This window comes from Eleutherodactylus coqui, chromosome 8, assembly GCF_035609145.1.
Source record: "Eleutherodactylus coqui strain aEleCoq1 chromosome 8, aEleCoq1.hap1, whole genome shotgun sequence".
Taxonomy (NCBI): domain Eukaryota; kingdom Metazoa; phylum Chordata; class Amphibia; order Anura; family Eleutherodactylidae; genus Eleutherodactylus; species Eleutherodactylus coqui.
Genome location: NC_089844.1, coordinates 128,493,568 through 128,512,851, shown reverse-complemented (window position 1 = coordinate 128,512,851; position 19,284 = coordinate 128,493,568). Strand labels below are relative to the sequence as shown.

Genomic DNA, 19,284 nt, shown 5'->3' with positions numbered 1-19,284 from the left:
AGACGTCAGACAGTGGATTGGAAAGGGTTAAAGGGGTTGTCCCGCGGCAGCAAGTGGGTCTATACACTTCTGTATGGCCATAATAATGCACTTTGTAATGTACATTGTGCATTAATTATGAGCCATACAGAAGTTATAAAAAGTTTTATACTTACCTGCTCCGTTGCTGGCGTCCTCGTTCCCATGGAGCCGACTAATTTTCGCCCTCCGATGGCCAAATTAGCCGCGCTTGCGCAGTCCGGGTCTTCTTCTTTTCTGAATGGGGCTCCGTGTAGCTCCGCCCCGTCACGTGCCGATTCCAGCCAATCAGGAGGCTGGAATCGGCAATGGACCGCACAGAAGCCCTGCGGTCCATGGAGACAGAGGATCCCGGCGGCCATCTTCAGCAGGTGAGTATGAAGACGCCGGACCGCCGGGATTCAGGTAAGCGCTGTGCGGGTTGTTTTTTTAACCCCTGCATCGGGGTTGTCTCGCGCCGAACGGGGGGGGGGGTTAAAAAAAAAAAAAACCCGTTTCGGCGCGGGACAACCCCTTTAAGGACCTTCAATATGGGCCTTGTAGTCACCTGTGTGGATGTACTGTATCACTTGGCTTTACCTATTAGAGGAAGGGGATGGCAAGTATTGATGTATATAGATATAAGGATGAGAGTCTGAAGGACAAAATGTTAAATGGATGTTCAAGACTGTTTAAAAGATGCCCCATGAGCCAATCCTAATTAGTTAAGGCACACTTGCCAATTCTGGTCCTGCTGCAGAAGACTCAAAGCCAGATATAGATAGATAATAATGTAAGTTCATTGACTGTGGTTTCACTCCTAATCTATGCCATGATTGGACTTCGCCCAACTGTATCCCCATATCTACAACAATGGATGGGTGAAGTCTTATGGGGATAACTATAGCTAAAAGTTGCAGCAGTGTGACCTTTTCCTCTGCACTGCACTGATTTCTGCAGTTACATGTTTGTGAATATTACCCAATGTTCCTGTTAATATGTACATATGTTGGAGTAAGATACATTTTCACTTTCTTTACAGGTTTTGGCATCAGATAGGGGGACACCTGAAGTTAGTGGAAAGCGGCAGTTGTGGTGTGGTGTGGGGCATCGGTCATGATCTCACAGCATGGGCATATACTGGAGGCTATGGTGGAGGATTTATGCAAGGTATGATATATGCAGCTCTGTGTGGAAAGACCAGTTCCTAACCTACTGATGAGTGATGTATGTTGTTGAGTAGCCTCATACACTTGTAGGCAGCACACTCTATTAAGTTGAGTATGGGGCAGAGTAGGAGGAAAGTTTAGCGAGATATTGATGATGTCACTAACACCAGGGATATGAGAGCGCATGCAGATAATTGCCTTCTCACTTTGGCTTGTGATTAGCTGCAGCGGTCACATGACTCATTGTTGGGATGCCATCTCTCTCCAGCCAGAAGTGAAGACCAGCAGGGGTCTGGGCACCAGTGAAACAGCAGCAGTCAGGGAGGGGGGAGTATGGCTTCTCTTATGTAATTCCATCACTGGGCTTTTTCTTGGGTTGGTTATGTCAACTGCTGTCTAGGACCTAAATGTGCAGACAGGTCGCAGAAGCTACTCATTTATGAAAAATAGTGCAAACCAGATCCGACTAACTAAGTGTCATGTCCATAATGTTCTCCCTACTAACCGAATCCTTTATTTTCACGTTTTAGCAGGAATGGATCGCAGCACAAATAACATATTTTTCCAGTCCGATACTAAATGTGTGTACATCTATGAAAATCAGAGATGGAATCCGATCACTGGATACAGCAGCACGTGAGTGCTTCATCTAAATGCAACAGACTTAACGTGTATAAATACATATATGCTTACTTTATAATATAGTAACAGAGAAGTTGGCAAAAAAACTGCTGTATTGTCAAAATCGCCTTTCTTACAAAGCAACGGTTTTAGGGAATTGTCTTATAATCAGCTTCGTCAGATTAATATTACCTTTACACGGAGCGATGATCACTTGAACATCGCTCAAATGACAGTTTGAGTCACAGTTTTGAGCAATCCTCTTTGCATAACTCTAAGTAACTAATTAGCTACTTATGAGTTAACGCAGGGGGAGTGGGAAACCACAGCGACAGCTCCGAGAACAAAGCAGCTGTTTTGAATATGCAAACTGCTGCATTGTTCTCAGTGCTTTCAGCTGGTGTCCCGCTGGGAACTGCCAGCTAGATTACAGCTGAAAGAATGCTATCAGCACTGCCCGCTGAGCTATCAGCGTGCAATGCTGATCAGGCTCATAGCTTATTTCTAGCTGGCTAGAAGTGAGCGAAGAACGAACAGTGCACAATGGTCGCGCATTTAGACGCAACGATGATCGCTCAAAAGATGGCTTTTAAGCGATAATTTAGCGTTGTGTTTAAATGGGCCTTTAGGCATAGGTTCACTAAAATGAACCTGTATTTCATTGTTGCTCTGTATTCTTTGTTGGGTATACAAAAAGTTTTGAACACTAGATGGCAGCACTGACACACATATTTTGGACTGCAATGTGCTGCACCTTACATGAAGAGTTACTTTTAAAGGGAACCTGTCATGTCCTATGAGCCCCATAAATTATAGTTATGGTCTCCTATGACTTGGGTCTCTTGAGTCCATAGATATGACTTCAATACTTACCAGCCTCCCCCATACCCTCAATGTCCAACTGCGAACCCACACGGATTCCGCACTTCAATTATGCCCGTGGACATCAAAGTACCTTGCGCCGCTTGACAACGAAAGCATAAATCATTATCAGTCAGCTTGAACGCTTTCAATATCTCAGGGGTATAGTATAATCTAGAGAGACCTTTGTATTGTATTAACATGTCTCGAGTGCCAACTGTTGAGGGAAGTAGCTATCGTATACCTCCACCCAATGTACCTCTGTTAACTTCCGTATATCTAAGATCCATTTATGATATGAATTCACTAAAGGTTGAGCTGTCCTGGGCTGCAAAAGTGAATATATGTTAGTAAGGGGTTTAGTAAAGTCTGGAGTCCGAAGGAGGCTCTCCAACCCTGACGTGTTCATTCAAACATGGAAGGACCCAAACTGCGCTTGCACAGCATAGTGAACCTGTATTAGGTACTTGAAGGGTATCTCTAAAATGTAAGCAAAGGTAAGAAATACCCAAGGGTGCATGACAGATCTGCTCCATATACTTAACCCCAATGGACGCCCAATATCTTTCACTGTCAAACACGTAGAGATGAAGGAACTGGGGATTAAACCATAATGGGGCTTTAGTAGAAAGTGAACTAGTAGCTTGCCCTATCCACCCCTCTTAAAGGTATTACTGGGCATCCTTAGATGCTCTGTAGTGAAACGAAGTGTTGGCAAGACCCTCGTATGACCCATGCGGCGCACCCTAGAGGAAAGTGGCAGCATTGCTACAATCACTCTAGCCACGAATATGCAAACACTAGCTGAGAAGCCAGATAATATAAGTTGGGGGTTGACAAACCTCCAAAGTCCTTAGGATTTTGTAAAGTGGCCAATCCAAGCCTGGTTGGCTTGCCCTGCCAGTAAAATGAACCTGTATACTATCCAAGTATTTAAAAAGGAAACCTTTAGGCCTCTCTCAAACAGGGCGTTTTTGTGCAGCGTTTAGCGCTGCATTTTCAGCGCTGCTCTAAACGCTATACAACGCACCCATCCATTTCAATGGGGCTGCTCACGCAGGGCTGAAGTCGCAGCGTCATTTAACGCTGCACTTTGACAGCGATGCAAGTTCTATTTTTGGGCATTTTCAGCCCAGTGTCACCCATTGAAATGAAGGGGCAGCTGTTTCAGCACTGCTAAAAAAGTGGCAACACTTGGTGCCGCGTTTTTGGCAGCGTTAACCGCACCCTGATTTTCGGGGGGAGGACTTTCAATATAAGCCCTACCCCGAAAATCAGTCCAGGCCACACAAGCTAGAGAAAAAAAATAATACTAACCTAGCCGCTTCCGTCCAGGTCGCGGCCGCTGGTCTCTGCCGCTGATCCGGGCTTCCACTGCACTGACTAGTCTATTGCCGTAGGCCAGGTTTGAGAGTCCCGCCTCCAGCAATAGATTGCTGTGATTGGTTCTCGACACTGGCTCGATGCCCAATCACAGCCTTTCATTGACTGTCTCAGACAATCAGCGCCAGCAAGCTGAGACAGTCAATGAAGGGCTGTGATTCTGCAAACGCCCTGTGGGAGGGAGGCCTTAGTGGGATAGGACTGTTATGTAGCACATACAAAAATGTGGGTCCCCCTGTTGTCCATTAGTTTAATACTGTATGTAATGTCTGATTCTGTCTGTACATGTAGCCGCAGATTTGTAAAGTGCTGCAGAATATGGTGGCGCTATATAAATACAGATTAGAAGCAGTAGTAGTATTAGATTATTATTATTAATGGAGGGAAGGTATAGCCGTATAGGAGTATGCATAGAGGAGATGAGGCTAGTACTAAGATTGTGTATTAAGATGCAGCTAGGAGGACCTTTAATTTCTGTCTGTAAAGGAAGAAAATATTAATATTGTTTGGATTAATTGTAAACTTGTCTTGCAGAGGACTATTAACCGACAGATACATGTGGAGTGATGCTAGTGGATTACAGGAGTGTACAAAGACCAACATGAAAACTCCATCGCCTCAGTGGTCCTGGGTAAGACTTTCAGTACTAATACCAGTAATTACCCCGGTGAGCGTTCCCCATGTAAAGTCTTACCAGACGTCTTGATATCGGATCCATCTTTTCACACCATTTGATGGAGCAGGTTTCCATATTTTTGCATGTCCTGCTTTTGTCAATTAAGCTGCCCATACATTTTAGATAGCTTGGCTCCCAAGAGTACAAATATTGGGCAGTCCAAAACCAGACTTGTCCTTATCTCCCTCAATATCTGTTATTGGGAAAGAGCCGGGGGCCGTCATACGTATTAGATGATCTTCTGGTGTCAATGAAATCTATATGACCATGCTAAGTTGTCTATTGGGACACATTTTCTACTCGTAGTCCTATGGTCTCCAAGCCGAGCCCCTCCGGCTGTTTTAAAACCACTTGCAGCATTCACTGACAGCCTGTTAACACTTGCTGAGAGTTGTAGTTTTTCAACAGCTACAGCGCCACAGCTTAGAGCCCATAGCCGGAGATAATATCAGGCCATTTCTATATAGTCAGTTCTCCACTTTTAAGAGTGGCATCAGGTATTGATGCTGCCTTACTGCTTTCCATCAGCCCAGAGCAGTGTGATTTCTGCAAGCAGTGGCTTTAAGCGGGATTACAATATCCAATTTAAGAGTTTTAATAATGTGTGGGGGCAGGGAAGATGCTTCATGATAAAGGTGAGCGGATGGGAGTAAAATTTCATCATACCGTAGAAGTAGCTCTACTAGCGTGAGTTAAGGCCCATTACACACAACGATTATCGCTCAAAATTTGACCCAACGATGGCTTTTGAGTGATAGCCGTTGCATGTAAATGCTTTCCCATTGTGCATCTTTCGTTCACTGTTCGTTCATCACTGTCAATTCAAGTCAGCATAAAATCCATTGTCCCAGATAGCAGGGATCGCATGGTGAGTTCTCCGCAGGGAGCGCTGATAACATTGAATTCAGGGTGCAGCCTGTGGCAGAACAAAGGAGATTTATTTAGAGAGCAGCAGGTGGTCTGCTCTCTAAATACATGCAAATGAAGTTAATAAGCTACTAATGGCAATTAGTGCCCATTAGTAGCTTATACAAAATGATCGCTCAAAACTGTTACTCAAACTATCTTTTGAAACAAATTTTGAGCGATCATCTTTGCGTGTAAATGGGGCTTTAGAGTAGTTTTACACAGTACGATTGTCAGACACATAAGCGCCCGACAGTCGTTGCAAGACTTATCGCCCCTGTGCTTTCACAATAGAGCGATAGTCCAGTTAATGGAGACGGAGTAACATAGTATGTAAGACCGAAAAAAGACATGTCCATCTAGCTCAGCCTATTACCCCCCCCCCCCCCCCCCCAAATATGCAGCGAAGATCACTTGTTTGTGTGATCGTTCAGCCTGCAGTTGTCCCGTGTCTAATTCCACCCTTCATAGACACCCGGTGGCAAACCGGTTAAGGAGTGTTTGTTTAGAAGGGTAGAACGCCTTAATGGCGCATCCGCTATAAAACACGTAAATGTTTACATTTATCCAAGCACATAACAGTGTGTAAACATGAACACTATTTTGGCAGCATTTCACTCACTATTAATTATGAAGGAGGAGGTTCAGTACTTAGTAACACGAGGAGAGAACAAACAGGAGAACGTCCTGGTTGCTTCACTTCATTTTATTCTAAATGTCACTGGCGTACTCTGTCTGCGTCTGTTTTAATGTAAACAGCCGCGAGTTTCTTTAAACTTTCCCCTTCAAATAACTTCCTCCTTCATAGGACGTACGTGCTTGTCTATTTGGTAAATTTAGCAGCTTGAGAATCCGTAGGACCTTTCTCTGTTCACTAGATGGCGCTCTCATGCACATTTAGCTTATTCCATGTCCGTGCGTTATTGCGGACTAATTTGGGTATTTGCCTGTTCCCCAAACTGTACTGCTTTGTGGTGGGTACAATAGTATAGCAGCGTTTTGCAATGTGCGAGGGAAAATAGTTGTGTGGTAATTGGTAAAAGAGCTACATTTACATTACATGTGTCTCAATGAAGCCTGAGTGTCAATCTTTACACAACACCCACATCCAAAAAACCCTTTAAAGCATATGGACACCTTTTTTAGCACTTAATTTTTTATTATCAATTTGCTTCCTAAATACAATATTAAGCAGCTTTCTAAATAGTCTTCATTAGTAATGTCCTACTTTTCTGGTGTTGTAGAGTATGTCTAACTCCTTCTCATAACAGGCTGTCCTGTTGATCCTTTTTATGTAGATGCTATCTATTTGTAAACTACTTTATAATGTTTATAAACATTAGTTCAGTAATTCCTATGTGAATCTGGAAAGTGAAAGCCATGTAAAAGAGAAATTACAATATTCCGTCTGCAGCAAAACTGTCCACCACTTATGTAGTAGCCTAATCTCCGTAAGGCAGGCCACAAGTACAGTGTTGCAGAATGCTCTAGTCTTGTCACTATGTAATGTGCCTTTACTTCTTGGAAAATACACTAAGCAGTGTCTGACATTGTAAGGGATGGCTACCACCCTGTTACTAATTAGATTTTTGCTTTGTTCCTAGGTCACTGACTGGTTTGTAGACTTTAATGTCCTTGGAGGAACTGATCAAGAAGGGTGGCAGTATGCAGCAGACTTCCCAGCGTAAGTACGGCGGTTCCTCCTTAATAACAGTGGGTATAGCTTAGGGCTAAGTTCTGAGACTGAAATTTTTAGCACTGCAAATTTTGCTCCAAATATGCTGCAAAATCCATTGATGTTAGATGCAGCTTTTGCTGTGGATGTCTCATTTTCTTGTCCGTATCATTGAGAGACACAGCTTTGACCTTGGGTATATAGCAAATGCTGATTGGAGGCGGACACTAAGCAGACAAAAGAGTTGGCTCCTCCTGCTTGCTATATACCTCTGCAGGTATTCGGCTAATTTAGTTTTTAGCTTAGTGTCTGTATGAGGCAGACCTCTTCAATCAAGGTCTTCGGGACTACATGGATGTGGGGACAGGCCAGGCAGCTCGCTACCTGTTCCCCATGAGGAGGGCGGACGGCAAGTGTCTGTCCTCCTCCAAGAAGAAAAGGTGGCCCGATCATGCCCTTGTGCAATAGATCGCTGCCTGCCAGCTTTAGGGTTCCCCATCCCAGAGAACTCCCCCTCGTCGAGGTTGTGGAGCTGATAAGGTTCACTGCTGGAAATGAGGGAGCATCTCCCAGTATCAGGACACAAGGACACACTGGTGTTGCCACCAGGCGGCTGTTCTCACTTGCCGCCATGCGGCGGCTGCTCTCTTGGACGATTATGCGGCGGTTGGTCTTTTGTGGCGTCTGCCTTTATCGGCCGCCATGCGACAGCGGCTGCTGTTATCTGCTGCCATGCAGCTGATCTTCTTTCATGCTGCACGAGCGTCCGTTACTGTGGGCCCCGGCTTTTCAGGCCTACCAGGCCCTGATCTCCACTGCACTGCCTTGGCATTTTTAGTGGCCCCCATGGAAGTAGGGGACCTCTGCGGCGCTGCTGTAAATTTAGCCCATGGTTTTCGGGCCTACTGTAGGTTTTGCAGCCGCGACAGTCTAGTAGGGTGCCACTGCCATTGTGGACTTCGTAAGGGAGGTGCAGCCGATATGGCTGCCATGTGTTATTACAAGCGGCATGTTTGTTTTGCCGCGGTCCGGCACGATTATATTGCCGTGGTCCGGCACGTTTATATTGCAGCAGCGGCCTGTGATATCTGCCGCCATGCAACAGTGCCATGTGCGCTTTTTTGCACCCGAACAGTTTGATATTTTGCAGCAAGATTTCTGTGTTTTGCCGCTGTGTGGACCGGGAGGCAGCGTTGATGTGGTGATGCAGCCTAGGTGTCGCAAAAGGGCCAGTGACGGGCACTGCTTCATGGGAGGTAGCGCTAATTAAGCCCCAGCCTTCTGTACAGTTCGTCCTCCACCCACTCCCGAATGCTATGGGCCCTAATCCTAAGCCAAAGACTCTTCTCCTCCCTGCCCAATCAACCTCAGCATGATTCTGGGCTTGCTGAGACCTGTGGTACCTTCCACATGGTAAGTGTACTAGGCACAGGGATTCTCTTGATTCATCACTCCTTAGGCCCGCTCCGTAGCGGGTTGAGCCTTGCCTATTGGTAGCTCCCCGGCTTATCCCCCTGCAGTTCCCTGCAGGCAGCCTAGTGCAGTATCCGAATCCAGGACGACACGTGGACATAGGGGGCCCGGGTAGGATACTATGTGCGCTCTTGCTTCAGTACGAGACTTTCATCCTGCCAAAGAAGTTCTCGCCTGACGGACAACATTGTTCAGACTAATTGTTAGCAGTTCTCCGGGCTTGCTGAGATCTGTGGTACCTTTCATATTGAAAGAGTGCTAGACACAGAAATTCTGCAGATGCATTGCTCCTCATCTCCGCTCCGGAACGGGTGAACCCTACCTAACGGCTAGCCCTCCTATGGTGGCCCGCCCGCAATTCCCTTTGAGGCAGCTTTAGGTTGATCTCCGCTTATAGGACGGGACGCAGGCTGGGCCCGGGCCACAGTCGCATACGTTTTGCACTCTCAACACAATACTAGATTGACGTCCAGTCAGTCAAAGAATATCTCGTCTTATGAACAGTCTTGTTCTGTCTAAGTATAGTGGGCTTGTGGGCTGTAGATCCGTCTACTGGCTCCCCTCCGGTGAGCTCTATGACACGCTGAACCACTATGGGTCCGATACCTCTCGCCGCCTCGGAACCAAAAGCGGCATCTAGTGCTTTCTAGGAAACCCGGAACTGCGTGCTCAGTCAGCTGTGGCCATGCGGATGTGGGTCACTCGTGGTCTGTGATGCATGAATAATATCTGTTGAGACAGGGCTTTTGGCTATGGCTATCCCTGATTTGGCTACAGAACGGGCCACGAATTCTCCCCTTTTGTGGATGGCTGGACTATGGACGTAGGCATACTCTGTAATTCAGAGCAGTCTCCAACTTCGCTCCTAGAGTGTTTCTTTTTTGGATCCTTCCTACACAGGTACAAGGCGTAGGGTTCTGGTCCAACTTTGGAGCCTGTCCGACAACTGCTTCGCTAAACCGAAGAGTCGTCATGTCATGCATCCTCTAGTGCCTCTTTTTGTCGAAAGTCAATTCGCTCTATGGCCGACGCGCCTCCCCTTATACGGGTGAATTTGCGTCAGCAGAGCATTTGCTGGGGTTCCTCAGCAATTACGCAAATGCCATTCTCCAGGTCCTCTCTTTTGCATGGGCACTGTGAAGCCAGTTGGCTGAGAGCCGCTTGTGGTCAGAGTTTTTGCCTTTTCACACGTCTGCTTCCGTTATAAAGCGTTCAGACTACGCCTTACAAAGCTCCGTCCGTGAGACAAAAGCGCTTAAACCAGACGGATCCAGAAGCGCGCTGCGTTCCTCCGGTGCCATCTCCTCCGGCGTTACTTTTTGCAGGAGACAGTGATACCATATATCAATTCTTAGCGCTCGCCCCTCCCGACTCGTTTTTTTTTTTCCCACAAAGGGACTAGTGAGATTCACTTACTTGTGTAATCTTGCAGTAACGCCAAATTTTGTGGTGCCTGGTTAGCGTCATGCGGTTTCGGTGACCACTTGGTAAGGGCCACCCCTAACTGACATCCCAGAGAGCCGGCTTTGCCAAGCCTAGACTTCAAAGTCCATAGGCTTCATGCAGCAGGTGGCGGCTGGGGCCATTGTCAGTCTCAGAGGGCTGATACTAATGGTATTTCTGAGCCATGTGTCTCCATCTCCCGTTCTCTCTGGTAGCAGTAGTTCCCACGCATTCGCCTGGGTTGCTTCCTTCTAACCCTTCAACAGCGGTGCTGTCTAACGACAGCCTGCCTAGCTGGGTGTTTACAGTCTGGATTTTAGCGGACGCTGACGTTCAACTAGGTCGTCAGATAGAAGGCCCCCAGCTCTTTGAAGTTTCAGCTCCATTGCCGCTGGTGCTGACGTCACGTCCAGCTCGCCTTGGCTACGCATCGCCCTTCTGAGCAGGAGGCGCTATAGGGCGGAATGTTCTTTGTCATCAGGAGAGGGTCATTTTCGACCTGTTGCATATTACCTCACCTTATGTGGTATCTTGATGCGCATCAATGAAGAACAATAGCGACTAGTCCCACAGGACGCGCCAGACACAAGTAGGCTCGGTCTGACTTCGCAAGATTACCTCTCTCAAGTGGCATTCTTCAGCCGCCTTGGCTCTCTGCGGTTACTCCCGACAACACAAGTTGTGTCTTTGAGTTTCTGTGATGGGCTTCTCGCACTGGCTCCGCTTCGTGGCAGTACAGGTTTACCATGCCAGGGATATCCTATTTTAAGGCGGGCAGCGGGTGCCTCATCGGAAGCTACTAGTCGGGGCCTCTCTCCCAGTGGGTGGATGAGACCGTTTCTCAGGTCCCTTTATGCTCCGTCCCTAAGCATGCTGAATGCTTAGGCATCCATTAACGCTAGTCACGGTTAAAGACCCGATTACACTTCTTTACACATGCAGCTTCTTATATTTTCCCACCCCCTTGGGTACTGCTCTGGAACGTACCAAGGTCAAAGCTGTGTACCCCAATAATACAGAGGAGAAAACTAGATTTTTGTAAGAACTTGCTGTAAAATCTTTCTCGTCATGTTCATTAGGGAACACCTTGTTTGTTTGTTTGTCTATGGTCACACTGGTGCCCTCCTAAGTTATTTTAGGCACTACCATTTCGTAACAAGCCCCACTGGGGCGCTCCTAGTGCTTGCGTGCAAAACTGATTAGCAGAGTACCTGCAGAGGGTATATAGTAGTGGTGGCGAACCTATCACCATTGGCCGCTCACCACATTAGTGAATGCCGGTAGGGGCTGCGGCTCTCCTGCAGGCATTCCCTCATCAGTGCTGCTATCTGCGCTGATCACGGTGCACACTGTGGCATTATTACTGCTGGGGGTGGGGGGTGCATTATTACTGCTTGGAGGACTGTTGGGGGTGGGGGGGGGGTGTGCATTATTACTGCAAGGGGGACTGCTGGGGGTGGGGGGGGTGCATTACTGCTGGGGGGACCACTGGGGGTGTGTGTGTGCATTATTGCTGCTGGGGGAACCACTGGTGAGGGCATTACTATTGCTGGGGGACTGCTGGGGAAGGGGGGGGGCATTATTACTCCTGGGGGACCGCTGGGGAAGGGGGGGGGGCATTATTACTCCTGGGGGACCGCTGGGGAAGGGGGGGGGCATTATTACTGCTGGGGGAACGCTGGGGGGCATTATTACTGCTGGGGGACCGCTGGGGGGTGTCACTATTATTACTGCTGGGGGGGGTTGTCACTATTATTACTGCTAGGGGGGGGGGGGGTTGTCACTATTATTACTGCTAGGGGGGGGTGTCACTATTATTACTGCTAGGGGGGGGGGTGTCACTATTATTACTGCTGGGGGGCCGCTCTGGGGGGTGTCACTAATATTACTACTGGGAGGGAGTCACTATTATACTGGGGGACGCTGGGGGGGGGGGGTGTCACTATTACACTGTGGGATGTCACTATTATCGCTGGGGGGGGCACTATTACCGCTGTGGTATGTTTACATGCGGCGGAAATGGGCAGGGCTGTTACAAAATAGACCGGGTGCAGATTTTGACTGCTTTTTGGATGACTTTTCCACAGTATCTTCCGCTGAGGGACATTCTGCAACATTTCCACTGTCTATTTTGAAGCGGCCCGGTCCTTTTTAGAACGGGGGTCAAATCATACATCGTGATACGCCCCGGCCCCTGACATGTTGGCACTTTCCGGTAAATAAGTGGATTTTGGGTTGCAGTTTGGGCACTCGGTCTCTAAAAGGTTCACCATCACTGGTATATAGCAAGGGGAAGGAGCCAACTCGTTTGTCTGCTTGGTGTCCGCCTCCAATCAGCAGTTGCTATATACCTAAGGTTAAAGGTGTGTCCCCCAATGAACATGATGAGAAAGAGATTTTACGGTAAGTTCTTACAAAAATCTTGTTTTTCATTGCAAAGGGTGATTCTGTATCCGTTCTACAACATAAAAGGCTTGGTGCGAATTTGACAATCTGCATCATTGTGATCCCCATTCACTAGTACTGTACTGTAGTACAGACATATTTTGCTATTGATTTTTGTTATATATCGTTTTTTTTATTGAACTTGTTAATACATCTGCAGAAGTGAAATGAAGACTATATTGTTGTTTAGTCATTTGGTGGCTTCTCATTAAGGCCAGGCTCACAGGAACGGGTCGGATTCTGCATGCGAGAGGCTTGCAACGGATTCCGGCTGTGAGCCTGGCCGGTGACCCTGCATATGGCACTAATCTGCATTGCGGAGGCAATTAAAATCCGATTGTGTAAGACCGGCCTAACATGGAGCAAGAGGTAAAATATCAAAGGACAGTTATGCTGCAGCGAAGCCAAAGTTGACGTGGGCCTATATAGTGCTTATGTGACCAGCTGCTGCTTCTTGTTTGCAGTGGTATATCCAAACGAGTTCTTAGCACTAGCAGACTGAACATCTTGGATGGAATAGATTAGCTAGCGCTTTTATCCATTAGTACCAGCCACAGTAAGAGCCTCGTGTGGCACAGAGTGTTAAGGCAGCAGAATGCAGTCCTAAGCTCTCGCTCACGACCTGAAGGTTGTGGTAGTCTGCTCAAGGTTGACTCGGCCTTCCATCCATCCTACGTCGGTAAAATGAGTACCCAGCTTGCTGGGGGGTAAAGATGACTGGGAAAGGCAATGGAAAACCACCCCGCAAAAAAACAGGAGTCGGTCACAACTCTGTGCTTGCACAAGGGGACTTTACCCCACCCCTGCAGCAGCAAAGAAAGTAGCAAAACTATGGCACCCCTCCTACTCCTTCTCCCTTCTATTGACATAGTCCTTGATATAACAGGGGCCATTGATATGAATGGAATTCTCTTTTAGAGTTAATTAGGTGAACCTGAAGAGGGCATCTAATAGAACTGAATGTCCTTTGAGAGAACAGGGCGTTTTGTTGAAATTGGCATAGAAAATATTAAAGGAAACAATGAGCCGGGTCAACATATACAAGGCACTATAGCATGCGGGGTGTATTGGAGAGGTCAGCACATGAACTGTATAAATCTCTTTACAGGTCTTATCATGGCTACAAGACCATTAAGGATTTTGTGAGACGAAGGCGCTGGGCAAGGTAAATATGAGGAACACCTTACACTGCGGTTCTAAGAAAGAAGCAGAACGTACTTCTTATTTGTTGTTCTGTGCATTTCCAGAAACAGAAATGCTCTGCTTGAATGAGATGATCTGGATGTTTGTTCATGTTTTCCTGATGCCAATGTATCAGATGATCCCAAAAAGTGACAGACAGCAGATCTGGGTGTAGCTGCATAAAATACTTCCCTAGACACTTCCATCCTTCTCTCCGAACACGCTGCATACATCTAGAACGCCATGTTAGTTATTAGATCTGTGTTAAAGCAGTTTGTCAGTGCTCCTATACGGCTCTCCACAAGGGGGTAATGAACTGGCGGCTATATACCGGGAGTTTTGTATGATTTGATTTAGGATCTTGCTGTTAAAGTGCTGCAGGACTCAGAGACAAGCCTGTAAGTCCTGCATTGCTTGCTCCGCCCACTTATACTGATTGACAGCTTTTCCTGTCTGGGTTGGTATATATACAGGGCTGTCAGTCTGTGTGAAGGAGGATGCAGGACTTACAGGTATTGTCTACGCTACCTGCTATAATGTATCCTAAAGCTTAGTATGTACTGCTGTGATGAGCTCATGTACGGCATCATTGAAGACCTGACGGACTCTTTTAAATGTTCCTAAAAGACCCATCTAAACACAAAAAAATAGAAACTGTCCCAGCAATTACCTGATAACCCTTCTCCTCTGTCACTTACAAACATACTAAAAAGAATAGCACCCGGGACCGACCCTTGTGGTCACCACTTGTAACTCGTCCCGGTTCAGAATACACTGTTACCAACAACACTTTGATATCTATCTTTTAACCAACTGTTAAATCCTCTGGAATATCGAAGGGTTAAGTCCAATTTTCAATCACTTATCTATGAGCTCTTTATGTGGATTTGTATCATAAGCTTTACTGAAATCCACAGCACCAACTTCATCCACCACTTTTGTGATGGAAGCCCAAAGTTATTGTAACTGCTGTAGGGCAAGTTCATAATGTCAACCCGGTCACCTAATAGGTCTGTCACTAGAGATGAGCGAACGTACTCGTTGCGAGTAATTACTCGATCGAGCACTGCGATTTTTGAGTACTTCCGTACTCGGGTGAAAAGATTCGGGGGGCGCCAGGTGGCGGGGGGAGGCATGGCGGAGCGGGGGGTAGCAGTGGGGAACAGAGGGAGCCCTCTCTCTCTCCCACTCCCCGCTGCAACCCCTCACTCACCCACGGCGCCCCCCGAATCTTTTCGCCCGAGTACGGAAGTACTCGAAAATCGCGGCGCTCGGGCGAAAAAGGGGCGTGGCCGAGTAGGTTCGCTCATCTCTATCTATCACTTATAATGAGAACTTTGTAAAGTCTTCTTGACATTATGTACAAAAGCCTGGCTGATGTTACTCTATGTATCTATATCTGTTGGCAGGTATGATTTCGTGGTATTGTGCTAGTTGTCCCCTGCATGCTATGGTTTAATTCGGCCATTTTACTAATCTATGTTTTTTGTATAGAAAATGTAAAATTGTGACAAGTGGACCGTGGCTGGAAGTCCCACCCATTTTGTTGAGAGATGTCTCCATACATCCGGGAAGAGTAACTGGGAATAATGAACACATAGCGGTCTGGGCCATCAGCAACAAGGGGGACGTTCTTTGCCGGCTCGGTGTCACAACGCAGACTCCTTCGGTAAGGTTATAGCATCAATGAATGAGCATTTTGCTAATTGGTGTAGAATAAATTGACGATATTTTAGACATGATCTATATATAATTAGTGCTGTTTGTTTTCTTACGTGCCTGTATTCTTGAATCCCTTTGATAATTCACAAATGTATTCTTGGTTTTAAGTTGTATGTCTTCTTACATCTTGAGGCCCTTTTACATGATTTGTTCAAACGAGCGTAGGTGAACGATGATCGTACGGTCTGAATGTAGCCAACGATCGAATGACTATCGATAAATCGTTCACTTCTTGTTTCGTGGTCATTTTTTGCAGGCATAAAAATCATCGTTGGCTCGTTCACTTATTATTTGGTTTAAATACCGGTCGGTCTATCGTCCTTATTCACTTATATAGTGAATGTGAATGACTGGAAGATTTCTCGTTTGAACAAGCCAATAATGTAGCTGCCTGAGCAAATACAAAAACTGACATTGTTCGCTTCTTCAAATGAGAAATCGGCTCATCTAAACAGACCCTTACTTAATTTAGGCCACCATGAAGAGCACACTCTGCTGTATTGCATTTTGGGGGTATTGATTATACTAAAGTAGTTTGAGGGGAAAAGAGTAATCCCTACAGTTCTTTATACCACAGTACATGTAGAAGGGTACTGGTGCATCTTGTCTCCACCACAAAAATGGGTGGAGACCTGGGATTGTGCTGCGGGAGGTATAGGGTACGCCCAAAGCTGCTGATTGGCTGGGCTCCTGTCTTGAGTGTGCGCTATGTTAACTCCCTGATGTTCTCCTTTCTCAGCTGCAAGTGGCCTCCCTGCCTGGCTCCCTGCAAGGGAGCCAATCAGGAGCTGAGGGTGTTCCCTATAGCTCCAGCAGGACAAGCACATGTCTCCACCCATGGTTCCGGTGAAGACCAGATGCACCAGTACCATGTAGGAGAAGAGCCAGTCGCCAAATTGCCACCAGCAGCTTTAGAAATGAATTGAATCTACTTGAGATAAAACTTTTTTCAAAGAAAAGTATTTTCAAATTGATGCAATATTGTATGCAAATTTGAGTAGTGGATATATGAAAAGCAGAGCTAAACTTAATGATCAATTAAAGATCTCCACTATGCTCAGTACTAGAAATTTTTCACACGTTTTAATGTTAAAGGGGTTGTGCCACAAAATAATGGAGCTCCTATACACAGGCTAGGGAATCGCTATCAGTTCTATGGATTTACGACCATTTGAACCCCCACTGATCAGGAGAATTGGGGTCCTGAATGTCTTGAAATGAATGGAGTATTGTGCATCTGTGCCCATCATTCCATGCATTTAGAGACAGTTGAGGCCTCCACTCCCAGGATCGGTGGGGGATCCAGCAGTCGGACACTCACTGATCAGATATTTGCCAAGGATAAGTTCTTTTTGTGGGACAACCCCTTTAATAATTTTTTCCGTCCTTGATCTGTTTAATAATTTTTAAGAAAATGCAAAAGCAGATGCTGGGTAAGTTGATGAGTGTCCTCAGAGGATGCACCTTTATAGGATAGAGCTGCATGGTGATTTTTGTCCACACAACTAAAGATCACAGTGTAAGATTTCGATCTGCCAATCTCATAGAAGTCAATGCAGTTACATTGCAACTTGCAAATGGCCATGACCCTTTCTGGACTTATTTCGACTCTCGGGGTCACAGTTACTTCCTAGGTGCACCGTGACCCACAATGACTACCATGAGATCACCAGGTCACAGGGTTACAGTGTGATCTTTAGTCACGTGGCCCCTATTGTGGCCAGGGGTGCAGTGTAAGTCTAGTTTTATTTAGGATCACTGCATTGTCAGCCTGCAGAATTTCTTGTATGAACAGTCTTGGCAAGCGGTCATAGAAGAGGCAATAGAACGACCTACTAAACCCCAAGAATTCTAACATATGTGTAACTTCTCGTTTCATGGTTGCCACTCTTTCCCCTGGCATTAGCTAACCTTTGTAAATCCTTCCTTGACCCCCGCAATGAGACAGAAGGTGGATTGCAGACTAACCCAGACTCCCATTAGACTATGCAGCTAGATTGGAATCGCTGATCTTAGGGGAGCAAGGTAAATGAGTCAGTGCTGGTCAATACGTAAATTATCTGAATAACACCACATTTTGCCTTGTAGGGTTCCTCATGGCTCCATGTTGGCACAGACCAGCCATTTATTTCCCTGTCAGTGGGAGGATGCCTGCAGGTATGGGCTATAGCCCGTGATGGATCTGCCTTTTATCGGGGTTCAGTGTCTTCCAGTCAACCTGCAGGTATGAGTTCTTCGTATCATGTGCCAGATATGTAGTCACACATCACTTTACTGCTCACTGTACCACAATCGGTATGATAGAAAGTAACAAAGACCCAACATACACATTACTTGTCCAAAATTGCCAATTTAGGCAAGACTAGTCACCTATTGTGTATGGGGGACTCCAGACCCTCCCTGAACAGATGATCTCAGAGGTAAAAGAGGGATCTGGAAAATTGAATTTGGATGCCTAATCCTGTTTGTTTTTCCTGGAGGTAAACCGCCGTCAGGCAGCCACTTAGTCCACTCCTTGAAAAACGCATGAGTGCTTCACTGAAGCAAGATTTCGTGTGTATGGGGGCTCAAGAAAAATGGCTGTTGGCCAAATGAGCATTCATCCAACGGCTACTGAAGTACTTATGCGCACCTCATTCTGTGTTAACCTCAATCAACATAATAAGTGTAGGTCAGCGTTGGTTCTACTGTTCACATCGGCAAAAGATCAGTGGTATGGGGAGGATGTATGATCAGTACTACTACTGTTCGACTTCATACAAAGTGCATTCCTCGGCAGCACAGCCCCCTATTCACATGGGCGATGTGCTGCCGACAAATGACCATTTTTATGCCGGCACAAAATATCAATTCCACTAATAACTGAGAACCAAAGATGATGGATACTGCTATGAAATGAAGCTAAACAGGCTTGACATCACCCAAACATTATTGTACAGTGTTTAGCGCTAAACGCTGTACATCGCACCCATTCATTTCAGTCTTGCACGTTCTATTTTTGGGCATTTTCAGCCCTGCGTCGCCCAGTGAAATGAATAGGTAGCGGACTCAGCACTGCTGAAAACGTGGCAAAACTTGGTGCCGCGTTTTTGGCAGTGTTAACCGCACACTTATTTTTGGGGAGAGTGCTTGCAATATAAGCTCTACCCTGAAAATCAGCCCTAGCTATACTAGATGGGGGGGGGGGGGGAGGGTGGGAAGGGTGGGAGCAATACTCACCTTGCAGCTGCCGTCCGGGTCCCGGCTGCTAATCTCTGCTGCAGACTTCCCCTGCACTGATAGATCTATTGCTGTAAGCGAGGTTTTAGAGCAATAGATTGCTGTGATTGCTTCTCGGCGCTGGCTCGATGCTCAATCACAGCAATTCATTGACTGTCTGAGCCAATCAGAGCCGGCAAGCTGAGACAGTCAATTAATGGCTGTGATTGGTTCTCGGCGCTGGCTTGATGCCTAATCGCAGTAATCTATTGCTGGATGTAGGGTTCTCAAATCTCGCTTACAGCAATAGATCTGTCAGTACAGGGTAAGCCTGGAGCAGCGGCAGAGATCAGCGGCCGGGACCCGGACGGCAGCTGATAGGAGAGTTTTGTATTGTTTTGGCTTTGTTTCTCAGCATCCTTGGCTGAGTTTTCAGCTGCACTGAAAACGCAGCCAAATCGCTGGCATAAAGAATGCCATCGCTGCTGAAACTGGGCTGAATCTGCGTTTCTGCAAACGCCTGTGTGAGGGAG

General features: G+C 46.5%; 1 protein-coding gene across 2 annotated transcripts in view; it reads left to right on the top strand.

Annotated features, from left to right (window-relative positions):
- TECPR1 (tectonin beta-propeller repeat containing 1) overlaps positions 1 to 19,284 on the top strand; it is a 69,941-nt gene that overhangs the window by 36,595 nt on the left and 14,062 nt on the right. The window contains exons 15-21 of one of the 2 annotated variants that reach the window (XM_066576390.1): positions 1,040 to 1,167; positions 1,700 to 1,802; positions 4,566 to 4,662; positions 7,218 to 7,297; positions 13,758 to 13,814; positions 15,326 to 15,500; positions 17,642 to 17,777. In XM_066576390.1, the coding sequence (XP_066432487.1) occupies positions 1,040 to 1,167; positions 1,700 to 1,802; positions 4,566 to 4,662; positions 7,218 to 7,297; positions 13,758 to 13,814; positions 15,326 to 15,500; positions 17,642 to 17,777 (776 nt within the window). Of the gene's footprint in view, positions 1 to 1,039; positions 1,168 to 1,696; positions 1,803 to 4,565; positions 4,663 to 7,217; positions 7,298 to 13,757; positions 13,815 to 15,325; positions 15,501 to 17,641; positions 17,778 to 19,284 lie in introns of both variants that reach the window. The other variant, XM_066576389.1, reaches the window with a different exon arrangement.